The sequence below is a fragment of the Carassius gibelio genome, chromosome A4 (assembly GCF_023724105.1).
Source record: "Carassius gibelio isolate Cgi1373 ecotype wild population from Czech Republic chromosome A4, carGib1.2-hapl.c, whole genome shotgun sequence".
NCBI classification, from domain to species: domain Eukaryota; kingdom Metazoa; phylum Chordata; class Actinopteri; order Cypriniformes; family Cyprinidae; genus Carassius; species Carassius gibelio.
The window spans coordinates 30,780,897-30,803,249 of NC_068374.1; the positions used below are offsets into that span (position 1 = coordinate 30,780,897).

General features: G+C 35.9%; 4 protein-coding genes across 6 annotated transcripts; 1 reads left to right on the plus strand and 3 right to left on the minus strand.

Moving 5' to 3' along the window:
• Positions 1 to 451: 451 nt before the first annotated feature.
• LOC127976810 (cyclin-D-binding Myb-like transcription factor 1) lies at positions 452 to 6,668 on the plus strand. Of its 3 annotated transcripts, none has more exons than XM_052581486.1 (17): positions 452 to 597; positions 1,083 to 1,195; positions 1,288 to 1,413; positions 1,630 to 1,721; positions 2,269 to 2,368; positions 2,479 to 2,555; positions 2,634 to 2,791; positions 2,887 to 2,919; positions 2,992 to 3,101; positions 3,826 to 4,054; positions 4,146 to 4,297; positions 4,378 to 4,530; positions 4,617 to 4,702; positions 4,820 to 4,978; positions 5,648 to 5,851; positions 5,936 to 6,083; positions 6,180 to 6,668. In XM_052581486.1, the coding sequence occupies exons 2-17, from the start codon at positions 1,090 to 1,092 to the stop codon at positions 6,215 to 6,217; spliced, it is 1,971 nt and encodes a 656-aa protein (XP_052437446.1). In that variant the 5' UTR covers positions 452 to 597; positions 1,083 to 1,089; the 3' UTR covers positions 6,218 to 6,668. The 3 variants fall into 3 exon arrangements, with proteins under 3 accessions (XP_052437446.1, XP_052437448.1, XP_052437447.1); XM_052581488.1 differs by having other exon boundaries at positions 5,648 to 5,845; XM_052581487.1 differs by lacking the exon at positions 452 to 597 and adding an exon at positions 607 to 813.
• Positions 6,669 to 7,125: 457 nt separating this feature from the next.
• LOC127976862 (transmembrane protein 243) lies at positions 7,126 to 10,449 on the minus strand. Its single transcript, XM_052581490.1, has 6 exons — positions 10,317 to 10,449; positions 9,717 to 9,822; positions 8,854 to 9,091; positions 8,054 to 8,104; positions 7,862 to 7,966; positions 7,126 to 7,720 (listed from the first exon to the last, which is right to left on the minus strand). The coding sequence occupies exons 3-6, from the start codon at positions 8,929 to 8,931 to the stop codon at positions 7,577 to 7,579; spliced, it is 378 nt and encodes a 125-aa protein (XP_052437450.1). The 5' UTR covers positions 8,932 to 9,091; positions 9,717 to 9,822; positions 10,317 to 10,449; the 3' UTR covers positions 7,126 to 7,576.
• Positions 10,450 to 10,496: 47 nt separating this feature from the next.
• On the minus strand, positions 10,497 to 13,295 carry LOC127976878 (meiosis expressed gene 1 protein homolog). Its single transcript, XM_052581491.1, has 3 exons — positions 13,209 to 13,295; positions 12,525 to 12,679; positions 10,497 to 11,240 (listed from the first exon to the last, which is right to left on the minus strand). Exons 2-3 carry the CDS (start codon positions 12,672 to 12,674, stop codon positions 11,112 to 11,114), a joined length of 279 nt encoding a protein of 92 aa, XP_052437451.1. The 5' UTR covers positions 12,675 to 12,679; positions 13,209 to 13,295; the 3' UTR covers positions 10,497 to 11,111.
• Positions 13,296 to 15,165: 1,870 nt separating this feature from the next.
• LOC127976846 (heat shock 70 kDa protein 14) lies at positions 15,166 to 20,179 on the minus strand. The gene is made up of 14 exons (XM_052581489.1): positions 20,044 to 20,179; positions 19,807 to 19,887; positions 19,236 to 19,318; positions 19,013 to 19,061; positions 18,799 to 18,904; positions 18,631 to 18,721; positions 18,380 to 18,484; positions 18,132 to 18,293; positions 17,842 to 17,997; positions 17,414 to 17,516; positions 16,983 to 17,198; positions 16,748 to 16,897; positions 16,563 to 16,630; positions 15,166 to 15,935 (listed from the first exon to the last, which is right to left on the minus strand). The coding sequence occupies exons 1-14, from the start codon at positions 20,098 to 20,100 to the stop codon at positions 15,848 to 15,850; spliced, it is 1,515 nt and encodes a 504-aa protein (XP_052437449.1). The 5' UTR covers positions 20,101 to 20,179; the 3' UTR covers positions 15,166 to 15,847.
• Positions 20,180 to 22,353: the final 2,174 nt, after the last annotated feature.

Genomic DNA, 22,353 nt, shown 5'->3' on the forward strand with positions numbered 1-22,353 from the left:
AAGAACATCACCAGTGATAATATATTGACTTTATTTCGTTTGTTTATTTATTATTTGGCTCATGCATGCATCATTGAACATCATGATATTACAAAGACGAAAAAGATATACAGGAAATTACACATATTCATTTCAAAATCACTATGGAAAAAAATAAATAGATAAATAAATCATTATTAATTTCAAATCAGTTAATCTAATCACGTTGTCCTGACTCTAGGGAAAATATGCCACGGTACACTTGAATAATCCATTTAATACAAGTAACATATTTTCTCCAGATTTAACAGCAGATGGCGCTGCTGAGACTCCAATTAATGCGAAAGCGTGTTAATACATTCATATGTGTTTTTGAGTGCTTATCACAAATTAAATCTTATTTATAATAAATAAAGAACTTTTAGAAGACAAACGAACATTCATTCAAAAACTCTTAAACAACTTCCAGAAACGGAAGTCACCGGCGGGCTTCTGTAGATACTTCCGCTCTGCATGAGAGGAGGAGAGCCAGAAAAAAAACAAAAAAAAAACATATCCTCCATCCTGGTATTTGCCTTCATCCTGGTCACTGCGAAGTCCCCGTACCCAAAACAGGAAGTAAGTACCAAAGCCAAAGCTAAATTTCACTTTCGCTCACCTCTGTGCGCTGGACTTGTGTCTTTATATTCTACACGTGAAAAATAACGCATCGACATCGAAAAAATTCCGTCGAGTCCTCGCGGATTCATGTTGCACTTAAACATGGCGTCTCATTATTCCTCATCTGCTTAAAGAATCACACTGGAAATTTACAACACGACAGAAATCAGAATGGTGCATAATATTATTTAATGCTGATATTATTCAGCTTCTCCGTAAAAATGTTTTAACAGAGTTCCAGGACATACATTTGTTTGTTTTACTCAATTTGCGTTGGTTTAAATGTTTATGGTGATATATATATATATATATATTACAACAGCATTGTCAGAATTGTTACGTTAGTATAATGAATCTCCAGTATAATGCAGATCAAGTGTTTATGCTTCTCTTTAGGACATTAGAAGTGAATCTCTCTTGACTGTGTGTGTATGAACCTGTAGGCTGAGCATGAACACAGGGGACGTCCCAGCCGCTGTGACCCTTGAATCAGTCAATTCTGTCACATTTACCCAGGACACTGATGGGAACATTATTCTGCACTGCCCTCAGAATGGTGAGATCACAACCTGTGACCCATCTCTTGATATTGTGCTTTATTATAGTGTATTTGTTTCTATAATGTTCTTGTATGGTTTGGACGTGCAGATGGAGAGGATCTGGGTTCGGACGGGACCACCGAACCTGTTCACAAACGACTGCGGTTGACCAGTGAAGATGGAGAAGACCCTCAGGACTCTACCTCAACGGAGTACTCTGTTGTCACTCTGCCAAGTGAGGATAAACACACAATCACACATGTTTGTGCACCGTATATACTTACAGTCACTTTTAAGCCAAATCATAATGATAATGCAAACATCGACTCTCTTCATATTGTTTTTCTAAATTTTTCCCTATTAGCCACTGATCAGTCAAACAGTTTAACCCCCAAACTCATGACATATATATATATATATATAATATATTACTAGTTTGTGCTGATTTTAGTTACAGAAGGTGATGAAAGCTTCGAGGTGACAATGACTGCTACAGAGATGAGAGATGGGGAGCTGGATACAGAGGATCCTTCTGAAATACTGGTAGAATTCATATGTTTATGAGTGCATACAGCTTTTATTGCTAGCTTTGCTAATTAATACTTCATTATTTCTGATTATTTAGGTCGTTTCGTGTATACTATATGTGACCCTGGTTCACAAAACCAGTTATAAGGGTCAATTTTTCAAAATTAGATTCACACATCATCTGAAAGCTGAACTAATAAGATTTCCACTGATATATGGTTTGTTATGATAGGACAATATTTGGCAGAGATAAAACTATTTGAATAATTAAATCAACAAAAAAACAACAAATCTAAATATTTAGAAATAAATTCTTAGCAATGCATATTACTAATAAAAAATTAAGTTTAAATATATTTACAGTAAGAAATTTTCAAAATATCTTAATGGAACATGAATGATTTTTGGCATTAAATAAAAATCATTTTCAATAATTTTGACCCATGCAATGGGACTTAAGACTGGTTTTGTGGTCCAGGGTCATATATGAAAACAGTTTTTTTAGTAAGAGTTATATATATAATTTTATAAGTACACGTATAAAAATGTTGCTTGTTAACAGGATAAGGATTCTTCTGTCCAAAAGAAAGGTGAAGACGTATCAGCTGTCAGTCAAGCCTGGTTCACCACGAAAGAGGATAAAGACACACTGGTTAATAAGGGTAAGACATATTCAAACAGATAGAGGTCTGTATGGAAATACAAACCCAGCACAAGTAAGGTAGGACCTGATATCAATGCACAACTCATTGTATGTATCATATATCCCCAGGTCACAAATGGAAACAGGGCATGTGGTCAAAAGAAGAGATTGATCTCCTGATGAGCAACATAGAGCGATATTTAAAGGTGAGTATACTTTATAGATGCATCTCATTTCCTGGAGGTGACATCTTTATATTCATGTGTCCTTGCATCTTAACTCAGAACCGAGGGATTCATGACCCCACGGAGATCATCTTTGAGATGTCAAAAGAGGAGCGAAAGGATTTTTACCGCAGTATAGCGTGTGGTTTGAACAGACCGCTGTTTGCTGTATACAGACGTGTACTTCGAATGTATGATAACCGAAACCACGTAGGCAAGTAAGGACGCGGTTGCTTTTATTGATCTCTTAAACAAATTCAAACTGAAACAATTACATATCTATAATATGCTATGTGCTATTCTTGTTGTTTAGATACACTGATGAGGAGATCAATAAATTGAAGAAGTAAGTTCAGCCATGAATCTTGAATGCCATGTGAGTGATCCGAGTTTGTGAGATTTGGGTGTGTGTTATTAGGCTAAGGGAGAAATATGGAAATGACTGGGCTACTATTGGGGCAGCACTTGGCCGCAGTGCTTCATCTGTCAAGGACCGCTGCCGACTCATGAAGGACACATGCAACACCGGTCAGTTTGTCCAAATCTTCGTTTAGTGACGATTTTTCTTTTATTAATAAAAATACATAATGCAATTATCATATACAATTTAAAATATAGTAAATATTATTACTATATATTATATTATATTATAATACTATAATATAGTATAACATTTATTTAATTTCAGTATAATTTATTCATTTATAATTCATTAATAAAATAAATCAAATTATATATATATATATATATATATATATATATATATATATATATATATATGGTCAATTAATAATTATTTTAATGATAATAATTGAGTATATAATTGCAAATAATTTCTAGAATAAATGAGTTTTAAAATATATTTTATAACATAGAAACATGTTTTTTAAACAAAATAAATGTAAACCAAACATGTGTCTGATATTAAATCTGTATTTTCAAACTTAATTATTAAAATATTTAGCATTATATTTTTATTATACTTATAATATTTATCAGTTACTATCGAAAATATTGTAATTGTTCTTTTATCCGAATTATTAAATATATGAAGTATATTAAACCCATTTCTCTGTTATATATTTTATAAAACTAATTAATTGTGTTATTATAAATTAAATAGAATATAAATAGTACATTTTATATAGACTATTTTTTGTATTTCTTTAGATACATAGTTGAACTATTGTCACTGTTGAAAAAGTTGTGATCCTGTGTGACACCACCATCATCTTAAACTCCCGCGCTTCAGGAAAATGGACGGAGGAGGAGGAGAGGCGGTTGGCGGAGGTGGTTCATGAGTTGACGGGCACAGAGGTGGGGGACGTTGTTACTCAGGGAGTCTCTTGGGCATCGGTGGCTGAACTTGTCGGCACTCGCTCAGAGAAACAGTGCCGCTCCAAATGGCTCAACTACCTTAACTGGAAACAGAGCGGTGGCACGGAGTGGACCAAGGAAGATGACATCAACCTTGTTCACAGGTAGTTCACAGCAAAAGAGCCGGCATGGACGGTACTGTACACCTGTTCACAAACTACTTATGAATCATTTATTATAACTATGAATGAGCAGGATAGCTGAACTGGGTGTAGAGGATGAGAATTACATTAATTGGGACATTCTGGCCGGTGGGTGGAGCAGCGTCCGCTCGCCTCAGTGGCTCCGCAGCAAATGGTGGACCATCAAGAGACAAGTGGCCAATCACAAGGAACTTCCCTTCCCTGGTGAGACAAAGCCTTCATGGTTTGCATGAGTGTTATAATGTGAGTTCAGACACTGAAGCAGTGTTTTCTGTGGTGTGTAGTCTTGTTGAAAGGGCTGCAGGATGTGGCGGAGGCACCGGCGTCTGTGATGAACAAGGTCGTGGTGATTGGTTCACGCTCTGCTAATGCTTCGCCCAGCCCCGTCACCGCACTGCAGATCCCTGTCCAGATCCCAGTGCAGATCACACATGTCTGTGAGTCAGTGGTTAGTTTATGAGGCTTGTGTTTATAGGAGTTCAATGCCATTGTAGATTCAATGCACCCTTTCCTCTTTTCCCAGCTTCTTCAGATGGTGCAGGCGGCTCCTCAGACAGTGAAACGATCACGTTGAACTCCGGAGCTTTGCAGACCTTTGAATTACTGCCTGTGAGTACCTCAGATTTATTTTGATCATTTTTGTAATTTTTCAGTTTTTCTAACTGTAGGCATTATTAAATAATTATAAGCTGTATTTATAAATAATTTGTGTAATTTCCTCCTTAGTCATTTCACCTGCAGCCCACTGGCACCCCTGGAACATATTTTCTCCAGACAGGAACCAATCAGAGCCTCCCACTCACACTCTCAGCCAATCCCACGGTCACACTCACAGCTGCAGCTTCACCATCTTCACCAGACCAGATTATATTACACAGCCTCACGGTAAGCCTTGACTAATATAAAAATGTATTCAATTGAAATAAAATAACAAATAGAAACCAAAACTTTTTTATTTCTGTTGGTTGCCAATGTTTTTATTTATTTTTTTACTTTTCAACATTTTTTATTTAGTGTGATACTGAAATACTAAGGTTACTTAAACTTAAACTGAAAAAAAAAAAAACGATAAAAAAAATACTGTTGACATTAAAAAAACATAATAATGACAAAAGAAAACAAAACTAAAGTTTAAATTATCTTATTAAATTAAAATACAATTATACTGACAAAGAACAACTAAAACAAAAACTAATTTACATTACATATATATATATATATATATATATATATATATATACATACGCATGGGTTATGATTTTTTAGAAAAACTAAAAACTAATAAAAATGACAAAAACAGAATATATCAATAAAAAATAATTACATTATTTTAAATAAAACTGTTGATAAAAAATATATATATTTACCTATACATTTGTGAAAGAACTAATAAAAATTACAAAATCAGCAAAATTACCAAATTTACACTTAAAATAGTAATAAAAACTACAAAAGTATGTTAATCATGCTAACTTGATAAACATCCCAAAAATAACACACTGTCACAAAGCCTGTAATTCTCTCTCTTCTGCCAACTTTTACCGTCTGCATCAGACCGACAATGAGAATGTGACCGTTCAAATGTCCCACCCTGGCATCATCATCCAGACGGTGACCTCAGAGGACCTCTCAGACCCTCTCGACCAATCAGAGCTGGAGGGAGAGCAGGAGCTGAAGGAAGAGTCTTCAGAAAACCAAAACAACTCCGGAGAAGAGGAACGGAGTGAGGAGAGATCAAAAGATATACAAGGAGAAAAGGCATCGTCTTCCAAAGCCCTTCGAAAAATGAAAGTGCTCTCATGCCACCTTCCTGCTCATCAAATTCTCCTTTCTTTTGTTTAGACTCTCGACTCTTCTAAAGTTGAGGAAACAGTTGAGAGTTCTGGCATGGATGAGGGAGCCGTGCTGATGGTTCCTTCCCCGAGCGGCTTTATTCCTACTAATGAGGACATCAGCACAGATTCTGTCCTGCCACTTGGAACGCTGACAGGTAAAGATGGTAACTTGCCGGCCAACTAAATCTGGGAAGTTATTAAGAAAGCTAACAGGTAGTGAAAGTGCTCTAACCATTTGTTTTTCCATTCAGATCCCATTCTGGAAAACCAGGAGGAGGGATCAGACTGACCAACAAGACACAAAAACACTGATTCCAGAGGATACGTTTCCTTATGTAGGGACAAATGCAGCATGCAGGATCATCCAGACATCATCAAAAGAAACACTTCAGTATTTATTTATCATGCAAGTTCCTGAGCCTCATATGTGTCTCAGTGCAGTTTTTTATGGTGTATTTGAAATTATGTAATACGATCATTATTTTGAATGATTTTGTGTATGTACATTTAGATTTGACTGGTTTTTGTAGCCTACTTTCCTGCTTAACATTAATACTTGATATAAAGCAATGTGAAGCTGCACTGTTCTGAGATATTAGAGAGGTTGTCCAAGAATGTTTGCATCATTCCAAATGTCCACTAGACTAAATAGCTATGATTTATCAAATGGTTTAAAGAATCACCTTACCTGTAAGTTAGTGCCTGTGTTTATTTATTAAATAAACCAAATTTTGTCACCACTTGCATGTCATTACTATTTTGCCATTGCAATAATCTGTTCTCATTAATACAATTAATTGGACTTTTGTATCTCAGAGAATAATGAACAGGGAAGAGGAAATAAATGTTATAGGTTCAATCTTAAATTCTGAACATCTGACTTGTTCCCAAACGCTGACTTAATTACAGTGTTGCTGTGAGTTGTCCAAACTCAACTGCGCCATCTAGTGGTCACACAAGTCCTGGTCAAATCAATGCGAACCAACAAAGTTCCCCAGGTTTTTTTGGTGTAACTTATGAAAAACCTCTCCATGCTTCCGAATTTTCAACTAAAAATAAAGCACAACAGCTGTATACACAATGCATATTCATAAAAAAAAAAATCCATATTACAACAGTTGATAACCAAAACTGTAAGGGTTTTCACCATATCAAATAACACAGTGTTCAGTAATTTAGAAAAATGAACAAAAAGCATATTTTACAATAACTGCTGCATGTCTTTAATCATTTCAAGATCGCATTACTAATAATTTAAATACAAAATAAAGATTTTTCCTAATTAGGAATGTACCATAGGTGTGTCATGTACAAATATAAAAGCATTATGCATTACGTTGCCATGACTTATTTCAAAACCTCAGAGTCTTGTCATTATATTTGCATATAGGTAAAGCTGTGTACAGCATTCAGTGTGCAAAGCGTGTACATGGACATCATCCCAGAGTGCTACTGATCACTAACATATTTGCATCTATAATATGTGTAGTCCACTAATATGGCTCACAAAGGCAGACTGGCCCTGCCCACACAAATGGGGCTGGTAGGAAAAATTAATTCTCCTGATTCAAGAACTCAAGTGGGGTTCCAAAGCACCCATATAATGATGAACATTCCGCTGATTGGGACGGCTCCCATGGAAACAGTATTATAAGGCATTGCTCTGTTTATCACGTCCCACGTCATGAAAATACAAGTTGGCACAGATACACAGCAGAACGATGGAACAGAGCATGTAGTAGATCAAGTTGCGAAACTTGGGCTCCAGATCTCCTTGCCTGTACCAGTGTATCTAAGAGAGAGAGAGAGAAAGCGATGGATGTGATTTCATTTATTTCGATTAGGAATTGCATTTGACACCATTTATTTCTCTTTGGCACCATTCAGACAATTAAATGTAATGCCTTTTAGATAACATTAACTTCTTACTCACCAGAACCAACACTGACCCGCAGACTAGCATGATACAGATGGCAAAGAAAATATTCAGTGGCTTGGGAGGAAGAGAAGGGAAGACGAATGAGCTAATGATGGTCACCTGAAAGAGGTAGCAACATTTCAGAGTTAATAATGACTATATGATTAACAGGCAGATAATGAGGTCTTTATGAGTAGTAAAACTTACCAGAACAAGTAAAGACGCAAGTCCACCGATCACTAGATTGATGAATCTATCCTAAACACGTTCAACAAAAATATATTCATATAGCTGATGAAATAGTCACATTGTAAATTGTAATTTGTAATCCCATTGTAATTCATAGGAACAGTTTACCTAAAATATGTTAAATACAAAAATAAGAGTCTATAAGAGACTGTAATCCTTTTTCCAGTGGAAAAAGTCCATCTTCTGTTGTCCTCTCACATTAAAGTCCACCGACATATTTGTTTCAGACAAGACAGTTTTTTTACCGTATTTTTCGCACTATAAGTCGCACCTGAGTATAAGTCGCATCAGTCCAAAAATATGTCATGATGAGGAAGAAACACATTAAGTCGCACTGGACTATAGAACCAAGAACATTACTGTCTCCAGCCGCCAGAGGGCGCTCTATGCTGCTCAGTGCTCCTGTAGTCTACACTGTGCAGCATGGAGCGCACTCTTGTGGCTGTAGACGGTAATGTTTTCTCTTAGTTCATGTCAAATTAATTTTGATAAATAAGTCGCACCTGACTATAAGTCGCAGGACCAGCCAAACTATGAAAAAAAGTGCGACTTATAGTCTGGAAAATACGGTACTGGAGAAAGCAACATTACGGACAGAGGTATTTTAGCAGGAATAAACAGTTTGAAGTTAAAATGCCTTAATGATGATGTCATAAAGTCTATATTTAAAGCAAAAATAACTATATCTTGATAAATATTGTTGTGTGTTTATATATAACAATATAATAATACTCATAAAAAAATAACAGGTGTGTCACCCTGGCCGACGTCTCCCCGAACAGAGGCCTGTTGTCCATGCCGCTGGTGCCATAGGTGCGTGTAGTGAAGTCATCCATGGCCAGAGCAGTGCACACACCCTTAACTGATATCTTCTACCAGCAGCACCCTCTGTGGAGCGGAGGATAGCAGTGCATGTCCGCTGCTGTCTTGTCTGGGTTTGCTTCTCACGGCAAGAGATTCAGAAGCAGAACATAGTCATGGTTGGGTTACCTAGACCTTTAAAACATCAAAACGTTCATTTAGTTCACTCATAATTTCATGGCATGTCAAAGAGTGTGATATGACCTAACAAACCACAGAGCCCCAGCACAAAAGTTGCTCCTTTTCACATGAATCCAAAGACTTTATTACAATGGAACTTCACAGTATGTGTAATAATCAGCCCAAGGGGCTTGAGTTGATTCAGGTGGCCTGGATCATGAAACCATAAGAACAGCCTTAAAAATGTGTGATCGGTCATGTGAGAGCTTGAGCTTGAGGCCAGCACAGAAGAAAACAGGGCTCTGCTCTGTTTTTTGTGATTTGTGGCTGGTGCAGAACCCTGTTAGTGATCATACAGTCACATATAAACATGATATTTAAACAATATTATGTCAATTAATTTGTGTTTATTTGTATATTAGTAATGGTCACTAGAAAATACATCCTTAAAGGGACAGTTCACCTAAAAATGAAACTTCTGTCATCACTTACTCATTACATTGCGGTTCTTCATTTTTTTCTGTAAGTCAAATACATTAGAAACAATATGTGCACTAATAATAATAACTTTTTTTTTATAAACTATACCTTTAAAGGGAAAATTCAGTTCTTTTTTTGCACACAACCTAAATCACATTACCTTGGGATCTGAGGCAAATCTTCATTATGATAATGGATAGATGTGTCAAAACTTATTCGGTTTGGAAGCCAGTGATGATCTCCACTCTCCAGACTATTTTTCAGCTCTGTAACCAAATAAAGCAAATGCACCATTAGTGTCTTATGTCAACTGCATTCATTATCTAGTATCGATTGTTCTAGTCTAGTTTCTTCTCAAAAAGGTGGCCTCCTTAAAATCGCTATCTGGCAACAAAACAATCGTACATCACTTTCAGATACGTTAACCATGTTCATCTGAACAACTTATCAGTCCAGTACATTACTTTATTGTTTTGACTGTAATCAGTGCAGGTGCATGAACTGATTTTTGTTTAAACACACACACTTACATACTGATCGATAAATAAAATCAACTAAACTGTAAATATTTAGTCTGAACATGTACGAAACCTTTCATCTGAAAAAAAAAAAAAAAATTAAACAGGACAACATTCAGATTGTTGTTGTAGATTAATATTAAGCCATGAAAAAGCTAACAAGCTAATGTGACTGAAAACAAATCGTCTGAACAGCACAGAGAGAATACATTTTTAAGAAAGTACTAAAATACTGAACTTACCTGGATATAACAGAGGGATTTTATGATCACACGGGGGTGTTTTCCGATCGGAGTATTATCCGCATGACTTCAAACGATCCGTTATGACGACTCGCTGCATGAAACCGGAAGTGACGTGCTCTTAAAGGGCCATACGGTTGGTTTTGTTTACTTTTTTTTAATGAAGTCACAGACATCAAATTGTCAACATTTACTTTATAATCACCACTGAATGTAAATAAAAAGTGACACAAAATGTTGTTCACGTCAAAATCGAACCAAAAATAATTTAATAATATAATAACACTCAATAAAAGGGTACATTTTCTTCATGGACGTTGATTGTTAATAATTAAGGTATTTCCCTGAAATTAATATTGATATTCACAAGCTGTTTTGTTTTATTTTTCAATACACCTCATCAGTGTTTGATCACTTTTTCTCAACTCAAAAGTAAAAAAATAATAATAATAGTCATACATTGATTTATTATAGTGTGCTGCATAACGAAGGAAAAAGAGCAAACCACTCAAATTGGATAAATGTGTATCTAAACCAACTTATGTTTAACTGGTTTCTTTAGTAAAGGCTGTCATTACATGTCATTACATCCAGAAAAGGCTGGCTATTTATAAATATGAAACATCAAATGGTTTATTCACATGAAAAATGTTTATCAGATCATTTTTTTAATTCAGAAATTGTACCCAGGCTAACATTAAGAATACAATGTGATGATTCATTTTTTTTAAAGAGTTTTTTAAAAGTATTTCAAAACTATAAAAATGTCAAAGTGCTGGCTGGGCTGAGGAACTGTCAGTACACATACACCTTCACTTTATGGACCTCTCGATCTTCACACTCTCGCTTTCTGTTGTAGTAGTAGAAAGTGTTATCTCGACGCTGAAGCTTCTTCACAAACCCAGTGTCTGGCCAACGGTCAATCTGAAAGGACAGTATGACAATATTATTCAGGAAACAGGACTGTGTGCAAGCTACACTACCATTTAGAAGTTTGGGATCAGTAAGAATTTTCACGTTTTTTTTTTTTTTTTGCTTAGTTTTTCGAGGAAGTCTCTTATGCTTGTGCAGGCTGCATTTATTTCGACAAAATTACAGAAAACAAATTGAGAAATATTATTGCAATTTAAAATATCTGTTTTCCATTTTAACATACTTTAAAATAAAAATAAATTCTGTGATGCAAAGCAGAATTAACATCAGTCGTTACTCCAGTCTTTAGTGTCATATGATCTTTCAGAAAATAATCTAATATGCTGATTTATTATCAATGGTAGAAATAGTTTTTGCTCCATTTATTTATTTATTTATTTTGGAACCTGTGATACTTTTTTCAAGATTTTTTGATGACTAAAAAGAACCACATTTACTTAAATATAAATCTTTTGTAATAATATACATTACCATTCAAAGATTTTTGGGCTATCAGCATTTTTTTTTCTTACTGTTTTTGAAAGATATTAATACTTTTATTCAGCAAAGATGTGTTAAACTGATAAAAAGTGACAGTAAAGACTTGTATTGTTTTAGAAAAGATTTAAATTTTGAATAAATGCTTTTCTTTTTAACTGTTTATTCATCAAAGAATCCCAATAAATGTATCACAGGTTCAAAAATAAAACAAATATTAAGCAGCAAAACATTTCCAACACTGATAATAAGTAAGCATGTTAGAATGATTTCTGAAGGATCATGTGACACTGAAGACTGAAATAATAATGCTGAAAACTCAGCTTTGCATCACAGGAACAAATTCTATCGTAAAATATATGAAAACAGAATACCATTACTTTAAATTGCAATATTATTTTACAATAATAAAAATGTTCACCTATTTTTGAACAAATAAATATAGCTTTGGTGAGCAGAAAGAGACTTAATATAACAAAAAAAAAACGTAAATATTTTACCGAACGCAGATTTTTGAACAACACTGTATATTAAAGTATTTATAAGACATTAAATGACAAAGCAGAAACACTTTCATTAATGAAAACAAATATTCCATAAATTCCTTAGTAGATGAGATTTTAATATATTAATAACATGAAATCCAAATATTCAATATAAATAGAGAGAGAAAATGTATATTATACCACACATCATTTCTAAAATTTGTATGTATATTATAATGATTGTTTAAGCATAATATAATGCAATAGTGAATAATATTGCATTAATAATACAAAAATTATCAAAAGGGGATACCTCGACTTGTTTGATTTGTCTGTACTCCAGCTCATCTCTGTAGCCAGCCTGCTGAAATCTGTACAGGTCCTCAATCTCTCCTGTCCACTGCTTTGCTCGGCTCATGGACTTTGGCTTAGCGTTGTTATCCAATAAAACGGCACAGGACATGATTTCTGTGTATGATAACAAATACATCACAGTATTTTCCTTTGAAATGACAATTTCACTTCAAATTCTATTTTAATTCACTCTAACACTAGCTTGTTCTATTCTTTTTCTATTCGATGTGTTTTTATTTTATTTATTATATTATTTAAAAGCCCTTGCTACTGTACGTGTACTGCGTTTAAGATAACTGAGACTTGTTATAGCATTTAGATATCATCGCTCTTTTGTTGTTTTTGATTGCTTCCATTGTCCTCATTTATGAATCGCTGTGAATAAAAGTGTCTGCTAAATGACTAAATGTAATGTGATGTAATACAGAAAGTCAAATCAACTTAAACCACAATGCAAAAATGTTACGCACAACAACAACAAAAACATTGCTCACCTAATCCAGGATATTCTGGATTTACAAACTTTGACAGCGAAGCATCTAACGTTAATCTAACTCACTCCGAACATGCTTACACTCGGATATCAAATGACAAGTTGATTAATTGTAAAATTAATAACAAATTTAATACAAACGTAACTTACATTGACGTGTGTTGCTGAATTGTCAACGTGCTCCTTATCTGAAAAACAATCCTGTGCATCATTTGTTTCCTAGCAACATAGCGTGAGGAAAACACGGCCAATCGAAAACCAACCCGGAATTCCACAGTTTGGTTGGCCAATCAACGCTATGCCAGGAAACCTGCTTAGAAGAAACTACTGAACAGTTCTTGGATATGCATAATTATTTGGATTATTTTGTTTGTTTGTTTGTTTAGAGTATATCGGCTATTGTTGCTTTTTGCAATGTTATAATGATTGCTTTGGAATCCAATAGATGTCGCTGTACGATTCAGGCTATCACATTACAGATGTTTAATTCATACTCATGTGGTTTCATCATGCCAAAGCGATGCCAGAAGTACTATGGAAGTACTGGAGGGAAGACAGATGCGGGGATGTGCTGAGCTCTCAGGGGGGGTTGAGTATTTAATCTGCACAAATTTATTGCAGTCAGCATGAGCTCGTTTGCTGGCCGCATGAAGGAGTATCCCAGCATCTTTCCGGACAGATTTGACAGAGAATTTGCACGCCAGAGCTTATTTCCTCTCTCACTGCCACAAAGGTGCATATAATGGACATTGCATTGAATTCCGCTTAGGAACTTTCTGTTTTGTTTCTTCAGTTTTATATATATGCTGTTATTTATGTTCAATGACCTTTACTGAAGAGAAAACTGAAGTTCAGGTGAGGGATAGTTGTACATATTCCAACTCATGTGATAAATTAAATATCATTTTCTTATTAAACATTTATTATTTGTTTATAAACGTTTAACTGTAAAAGTTTACGTAAACTGTTGGCTTTGTCTTCAGTTTCATGTATTATTTATAACCATAATTATTATAATTTTTTATCTCCGAATTAAATCTATTATGTTTATATACTATTTGTATACAATATACAATTTCCCTTATAGAGCCCTGTCCAGCCACACACTCTTCCAACTACATGGACTGCACAGAATCAAATGATGACGATGCTGATGCTGAGCAACCTCCTCCAACTTGCACAGAAATGCCATGCACAAAACTGACTCAGTCGGACTCGTCCCAATCAAAAACAGCTCAGCCTTGTTGGGAAAGGTTCTTCAAGGTGGAACCAGTGTTAACGGATGAGAGCGAACTGGATAACAGTCAGGACAGCCACATCGAAAACACAGCGTCCCAGTCACACGAGCTGTTTCAGGATTAAGATGAGGATGACAGCAGCTCTGTTCACTTGACTTCCTCGCAGTCCACTCATATATCAGATAAAGGGACAGAGAGCCTTAGTCAAATAGGCACTGTTCTCATCCAAGTGGATGAAAGTAAGGCCATTACTAGTGAGCAGAGTAACGGAGGGGCCAATGGTGAGGTGATGTCAGGTGTGATTGACAGCCGTAACGCTGAACATAAGGAAGAAACCGTGGAGCCGTAATCAGACTCGCAGGTGTCATCAGATTTTGAGCTCCCACCAACACCAGGCTCCAAAGTCCCACTGTACAGGAAGTTGGCAGCAGGGGAGGAAGTGGTCAAAAAACGGATTTAATGATTTCTTGTTTGTTTACTTGAATATACTTTTTTGGCTTGTTGCATGACAGCTTACCCCATGAAGCTTTGTATCTTTCTAAATGCTCAATATTTTGAGTTAATTAAAGGTATTCAAGCAAATACTAATATTTTTCTTGTTAAATAAAACTATTTAAAATAGTTTTCATTAACTGAAATAAAGTTGAAATAAAAATGTGAACATTAGATATACAGGAACAAAACTGATATAGAGAGACAAAACTGAAATAAAAAGCGAAATGAAGAAAAAAAACTATTATAAAAGGACTGCAGCACAACAAATGCAAAAAAAAATAAATGTATGTGAATGGATTTTAAAATTTGAAATCATGTAATTTCAAAAATCTGACGTGAATGTATCAAGTATATCTAATGAAAATAAACTCATGTTTATTGTGTTCTGTGCTCTTTATTGCATACTGGTTACAGATGACAACATTTTTAAAAACTCAGTCACCTGCACATGCTTCTCTTCAGTCTCTACAGGAAATGAAAGTCTCTCCTCCGTCTGAGAAGGTTGTTCACGCTTTAAATGATAGCAGTGAACTCCACGGGCTTTGTTAATTCCTTCAATTAATTAGCCTGTCACAAATATGAATCCTATTGATGTAATGCAGGTACATGAAGGCACATGGAAAGAACAACTACAGTAAACCTGCTGGTCACAGACAACAGGCTTGAAAAATAGTAAAAGATGACTTATGGCATTAAAAAAAAAAAAAAGTACACAAATAAAACTGGATATTAATTTAAAGCAATAGTTCACACAAAAATGAAACTTTTTTTTTTTTTTTTTTACTCACCCTTCGTGATATTCCAAACCCATATAATTGTTCCCCTTTTGTCACTATGAATGGTTGTTGGATGAAAGCTTTAATAATAATTGCACCAAATAAAAATAACGGGTTTGGAACAACTTGAGGGCAATAAAATAACTTGCTTTTCTGGGTGAGCTATTCCTTTAACTGAATAAGAGCTTAAACTTGTTTCCTTCAGTTAAGGTTTAGATGAATCTAGAGCACTGGAAAACCTCAAACAGCACGAGAGTTCTGCTGATATTGTGACTCAAGGTTAAGATGCTGCAGCAGCCGTTTGTATGGTAACGGCCTCGGATCTGCCACTGCTCTGCTCTGTGCATGTAACATGCAGTGAACCGTCCCTGAAAAGTAAACGCACATAAGAAATGTTTCAAATAAGGATATGAGCTTCATGAAAGAGTTGAGTATGACTGGGTGATATTACTGAATTTACTGTATATAGAACTGTATCAATACACAAGCAACAAAATAACAGCAAAAAGCATTTTTTAATAGCCAATGTTTGATATTTAATATACATTATTGTTCAGGTTTGCAGTCTGTAAGATTTTTGTAATGCTTTTGAAAGAAGTTTCTAATGCAAACCAATTTTATTTTGATTAGAAATACAATAAAAACAGTAACATTGGGAAATATTTTTAGAATTTAAAATAATTGTTTTCTGTTAATATATTTTTATTTTTAATTTATTTATGTCAAGTAAAAGCTACATTTTCAGCTGCCATTACTCTAGTCTTCGGTGTTTCACAAAATAATTCTAATATGCCGCGCAAGAAACTTTTATTATAATCAATTTTTTTTTGTGGAAACTCTTAATACATTTTTCAGGATTATTTGATTAATAGATGGATCAAAAACTGCATTCATTGGAAATAGGAATCTTTTGTAACATTATAAAGTGTTTTACTGTCACTTTTTATCAATTTAATGCATCCATTCTGAATAAAAGTGTTCACTTATTTAATTACCTCTTCATTGTCAGCACTGTGTCAATGTCATGCAGCTCATCTTTAGGTTCCAAGTCTCTAAGTACAATCTAGAAGAATAAGAGCGTCACATTTTAAGTTAAAAAGGTTTTTATGCCCAATACAGGCCAAATGTCACATTTTAATAATAGGTTTGCACTGAAATGTCCATTAAAAGGGATGCCAACCTGTGCGATTGGTCGCTGTGCCTGGTACAGCTCCAGACTCACTGATGACAGACTGCCAGGACCCTGTAGCGTGTGCTGGCGGCGGGCAGGGAGAGGTGTGCCAGATGGAAACAAAACTGTAAAAACCTCCGCTCCAGAGTCATCCACTTCCTGAAAGGCCAAGACACAATCTACCTATCAATCATGTGCTAAAATGTGAAAAACTAAACACTATTGTTTGTTTGAAGCTCCCCACCTTAGCAGTGATGTCGCTGGCACAGCAGTCCACGGTGATGGAATCTTCTCCAAGTGCCAGACTGTCTTTTCCGACCAGGATGCCCGCCTGCATGGCAGCGCCGACCGGAATCACCTCATCCGGTGGAATGGAGTTCAGCAGCTCCACGTCTGGGAACAAATCCCTGATCATCTGTTGCAACTTCGGGATACGAGCTGAACCTCCGCATAAAACCACCTTAGACAAGAAAGCCTATTTTAATCTCCATTTCAGGTTTTGAGATTCCATTCTCACTATGATTATATGTAAAATTCTAAAATGATCTTATATTTAAGCTAGTGAACTATGTATTATGTTATTAAAAGGTTCAGTACTAATCACAAAATGTTTTTTTTTTGCATGAAATCAGCTCCCTCTAATGGTCACACATTTGTATTAAAAAGTTGTCCTACCTTGTTGATATCAGAGGTGGACAGGTTTACTTGCTCAAGAAGACCTTTAATTGGCTGAATGCTCTTATTAAAGAGGCTGGAGCATATGAGCTCGAAACGGGCTCTAGGACAGAAGCATATAGAGCATAGTGGTTAGAGAGATTGACTCCTAACCCTAAGGTTGTGGGTTCGAGTCTCGAGCCGGCAAAACCAAAACTTGGGTGCCCTTGAGCAAGGCACCGAACCCCCAACTTCTCCCCGGGCACCACAGCATAAATGGTTGGCCACTGCTCTGGGAGTGTGTTCACAGTGTGTGTGTGTTCACTGCTCTGTGTGTGTGCACTTTGGATGGGTTAAATGCAGAGCACAAATTCTGACTATTGGTCACCATACTTGGCTGTATGTCACTTTCACTTCACTTCTAATACTAATTTTGAATATTATCTCACCTTGAGACATTGCACTCAAAATCCATGCCGTCGTAGAGCGAGTCCACAAAGCAGTTTGCACTACCCAGGGTGGAGAGTGTGTGCTTGGCCACATCAGCACTATTCATGAGCTTTAACATTGCTCTGGGGTTACCAGTCACATCCAGCTTAAAAGTCCTGGAGACACGCATGAAAAACACACTGTAAGACTGAAACAGTAATGACATGCATGTAGGGTGGACTTTCATAATAATAACAAAGTCCGAGTACACACATAAAAGTTAAATGTGAGGTACAGGATATCTACTGACTTTTTGAACTCTGCAGCGAGGTGCTGTGCGAGCTCATGTGTGAAGCTCTCTCCCCCCGTCCTGTGATCCGTCTGTGTGGCGAGGACGCGGTACATTCCGCTGTTCACCTCCAGGACGGTGACGCTGAGCGACGTGCCTCCGAGTTTATACACTAGCACATGACTGTGGTCCAAAAGAATTAAATGGGAATGAGACTTCTGAGCTGAAAGGAACCATCCATCTGAGATAATGCAAAAAAAAAGTCGTACCTTTTTCCCAATGGTGAGTCCTGCCCGATTCCATAAGCTAGAAGGGCAGCAGAGGGTTCGTGGATCAGTCTCAGCACATCGAACCCGGCACTTTCTGCAGCTTGCCTACAACACAATACTGATTCTTATAAAACATCTCCCTAGACAAATCTTCTAGAGGTAGAGGACCAATCTTCATCATTTGAATTAATTAATTTGCATTCATCTCAAAGAATAAGATGTTTTATGGAAACATCAAGCACATACAGTACCTGAGCGCATTCTTCTGCATCTCCCCGAACTCAAACGGCACTGTTATGACAGCATCTTTCACATCCGAACCCAAGGCTGACTGGGCCGTCTCTGCAGGGAACATTAAATAATCATCCCTAGTTCATGTTAAACGTACCATGACATGAAATTAAGGATTCAAACAATACCTTTCATCTTATGGAAGATCAATTTAGCTACATCTTCAGGTGACACATACTTGGTTGTTTCTCCCGTGTCGATTTCATACCTAGGCAGGTCACTCTTGTTGACAACCTAGAAATTATGAAAATACACACCTTTTAATCAAGCAGGTGGTTCAGATTGTATGGTTACTGTTGCGTTGTTTTCTGACAATATTCAAGAAGAAAAGCATGTACTTACAATGCATTTACTTTCTTCTCTGTGTGCCTGAGCATCTGGGTCATCATAGCTGTCAAACACCAATCATCAAAGAGCAATTCATTTTATATTGTGATTATTATTTATATAAATTTAATATTATTAAGTGATTGCTAATTTGACTTTAAATATTCTTAATAACATTATGCACCATATGCAGTGATTTAACTACAAAATAGTCCAAGCACACAACATGAAAACCTACCATCTGCCCAGGATCTGCTTCACTTTGACAACTGTATTGGTGGCATTTCGTATTCTGCCCTGCTTAGCAGCGATACCCACTATCTAGAAAAATAATTCAATTAAACAAAACCATTACACTATCAAATTCCCTGATGTTCTTGCTTATATATATAAGTAGGATAAACAAAATAAAAAATATATATACATATAAAAACTTGTTAGATTGGTCTGTTGACATTATTTGGAGAAGTTTTGGCTTGGGCATGAGCTCATCCATCTAAATCCAATCCCCAGCATTATTATATTATGTTATACAATACATTGGTCCCATTAGGCAAATTATGCATCCAAACAACATAATGCATGCACACTGCCATTATGAAAAATTCAGCTCACGTATGCAGTACAATACAGACACAGTATATACATACTGTTCACTAGACTAGGGATATGTTTTGTAGTTATGAATTTAAGCTTTTATTTTACGGTTGATTCTTAATCTCATAGATGATAGAGGCTCTCTGTTTTTGGTGCTGAGGAGAGAGCTTGTCTGCAGTGTGATTCTCTACATGTCCATCATGGAGAATTACCTGTTCAGTGTCTCTGTAGGCGACCACAGCTGGAGTGACTCTGTCCCCTGCATCATTTGCCACAACATCTGCTCGCCCGTCCTATATGAAAAGAACTACACTTATAATAAACTGGTACGGTCACACCATTAACTACTCACCAACATAAATAAAAGTTTATTCGACATTTTATTTTGTTGCAGACATTTTTGCAATTATTAAACAAAGTCACATGATTTATACTCATAACCAGTTCACCTTAAATACGGCAACACAGGCACATGTGTATCCAAAGTGCACCCCGATGGCAGCCATGCTTCCGAAGAATTCTACCGGAAGCCGGTTTTCATATGCAAATGAGAAGAGATACTGTCAAATGACGAGCGGCGTTATTAGCCAATCAGAGCGCCACTGCGCTGACGTCGACTGGAACGTCAAGAGAGCAGCGTCTGATTTAGAAACAGCTGAAAGCGGCGCGGGTCAATAGTATGTTCCTGCACAACCGGAGGCTGCAGATTCAGGACCGCAGATCTGGGCCGCAGTTCTAGGACCCTAGTTTTTCCTGACAGCGCCACCTACCGTACTGGCCAATATAGCGATGGCTGCAGTTTCAGGAACGCAGTTCTAGTATCCTGTTGGTTTAGTTTGCAGTCACGTTACTTTGTATATAGCATCAATATATTAATCTCAGTAGCATGTTTTTAAATGTGATTTTTGATTCAAAATGCAGCAGAGTTAAATTACTAAGTGTGCTTTGAGTCACAATTTTAAATTTAAACATGAATTTACACAAAATATAAATGAAATATAAATTTTGTAAAATTGATGTATATCAATGTTAAAACAATTGTAAAAAATGAAGAACCTTAAAAGTCTTGAATTGTCTCTTGAATTATACAGTATATTGATTCACTTCCTTAAGGTGAATTAGCTCATTATCAGGTAAGTTAAAGTTGGAATCAGCGTATGGAGTCACTAAATTACTGCCAATATTTTTAAAGTTATTGAGAGGCAAGACAAGACACAAGAATGATTCAAGAATGTTTATTTATATACATATATACATATATATATATATATATATATATATATATATATATATATATATATATTATAGTTCAGACCAAAAGTTTGGACACACCTTCTCATTCAAAGAGTTTTCTTTATTTTCATTACTATGAAAATTGTCGAGTCACACTGAAGGCATCAAGGGCTATTTGAGCAAGAAGGAGAGTGATGGGGTGCTGCGCCAGATGACCTGGCCTCCACAGTCACCGGACCTGAACCCAATCGAGATGGTTTAGGGGTGAGCTGGACCGCAGACAGAAGGCAAAAGGGCCAACAAGTGCTAAGCATCTCTCGGGGAACTCCTTCAAGACTGTTGGAAGACCATTTCAGGTGACGACCTCTTGAAGCTCATCAAGAGAAAGCCAAGAGTGTGTAAAGCAGTGATCAAAGCAAAAGGTGGCTACTTTGAAGAACCTACAATATGACATATTTTCAGTTGTTTCACACTTTTTTGTTATGTGTTAATTCATTGATTTGATGCCTTCAGTGTGAATCTACAATTTTCATAGTCATGAAAATAAAGAAAACTCTTTGAATGAGAAGTGTGTCCAAACTCTTGGTCTGTACAGTATATACATGTCATTTTTTGTGACAACATCACAACAGCACCAAAGTGAACCCCTTTTCCATCAGTTGCTGCATGGATAGAATGGCTGTAGGCTTCAACTCTAGAGAAAGAGAGAGCGAGAGATAGAGAGAGATAAATAAGAAACATTTGTTTAACATATTCAACTGGAATATATATATATATATATATATATATATATATATATATATATATATATATATATATATATGAAAAGTGAAAGTCCTTGCAGCATGTGGTGCATCTCTTCAATTCGGGCAAGGATCTCCCTTTTTGGATTGTTATGTATCTTGGAAAAGTGAGAGTGTATTGTTAGAATATTTTGAGATCATGAAAATATCCCTAGTGCCTTTTTTAATCATCTGTCCTACAATGAGCCTAATCGAATCCATAAAATCACTTCATATTGGCCATGCAAAACATGACAGAAACTAACACATGATAGCAATGTATAACTGTATGTGGAATAGACCTGCAGATTAGGCCAAATTGTAACAAACTATTAAAATTGCCAAATGCCTAATTTATCATTGCAAAACAATGCCAAAACAACAGGCTAACACATACTGCAACTAGGCAGTCAGTGCAGTTTAATTATGAAATATATTTTATACCTAAATATGGTAAAACAACGACTATTAAGCCAGTATTCACACTAATACATTAAGCTGCAGGTAAATCTTACAAACCTTACAACAACCATGCTCTTGTCATCTGATAAGTTTAATTAATGTGCAGGCTAGATTCACTTATAATACTTCGTCATTAAAACACAATTATAATTTATGAAATCATAGCCACGAATTAACGTCGTAGTAATTAATAAAACTAGCTCACAAATTCTTAATTTGGTGGGAATTAATTATTAATTCATAGGTAGCAGTTCTCACTATGTAAACTTTGCACCGTTTAAA

Excerpts from the sequence above, each read along its gene's own strand:
- LOC127976846 (XM_052581489.1), bottom strand. The coding sequence starts at position 20,100 with ATGGCTGCCATCGGGGTGCACTTTGGATACACATGTGCCTGTGTTGCC. Across the intron at positions 18,294-18,379 it reads GACTCACCATTGGGAAAAAG|TCATGTGCTAGTGTATAAAC; the intron begins GTACGACTTTTT and ends TTTGGACCACAG. Across the intron at positions 16,631-16,747 it reads CACAGCGACCAATCGCACAG|ATTGTACTTAGAGACTTGGA; the intron begins GTTGGCATCCCT and ends TTATTCTTCTAG.
- LOC127976862 (XM_052581490.1), bottom strand. The coding sequence starts at position 8,931 with ATGGATGACTTCACTACACGCACCTATGGCACCAGCGGCATGGACAAC. Across the intron at positions 8,105-8,853 it reads TCGGGGAGACGTCGGCCAGG|GATAGATTCATCAATCTAGT; the intron begins GTGACACACCTG and ends GAACGTGTTTAG. Across the intron at positions 7,967-8,053 it reads TTGCGTCTTTACTTGTTCTG|GTGACCATCATTAGCTCATT; the intron begins GTAAGTTTTACT and ends TACCTCTTTCAG.
- LOC127976810 (XM_052581486.1), top strand. The coding sequence starts at position 1,090 with ATGAACACAGGGGACGTCCCAGCCGCTGTGACCCTTGAATCAGTCAAT. Across the intron at positions 1,414-1,629 it reads CTCTGTTGTCACTCTGCCAA|TTACAGAAGGTGATGAAAGC; the intron begins GTGAGGATAAAC and ends TGCTGATTTTAG. Across the intron at positions 3,102-3,825 it reads GAAGGACACATGCAACACCG|GAAAATGGACGGAGGAGGAG; the intron begins GTCAGTTTGTCC and ends CCCGCGCTTCAG.
- LOC127976878 (XM_052581491.1), bottom strand. The coding sequence starts at position 12,674 with ATGTCCTGTGCCGTTTTATTGGATAACAACGCTAAGCCAAAGTCCATG. Across the intron at positions 11,241-12,524 it reads GACAAATCAAACAAGTCGAG|ATTGACCGTTGGCCAGACAC; the intron begins GTATCCCCTTTT and ends CTGTCCTTTCAG.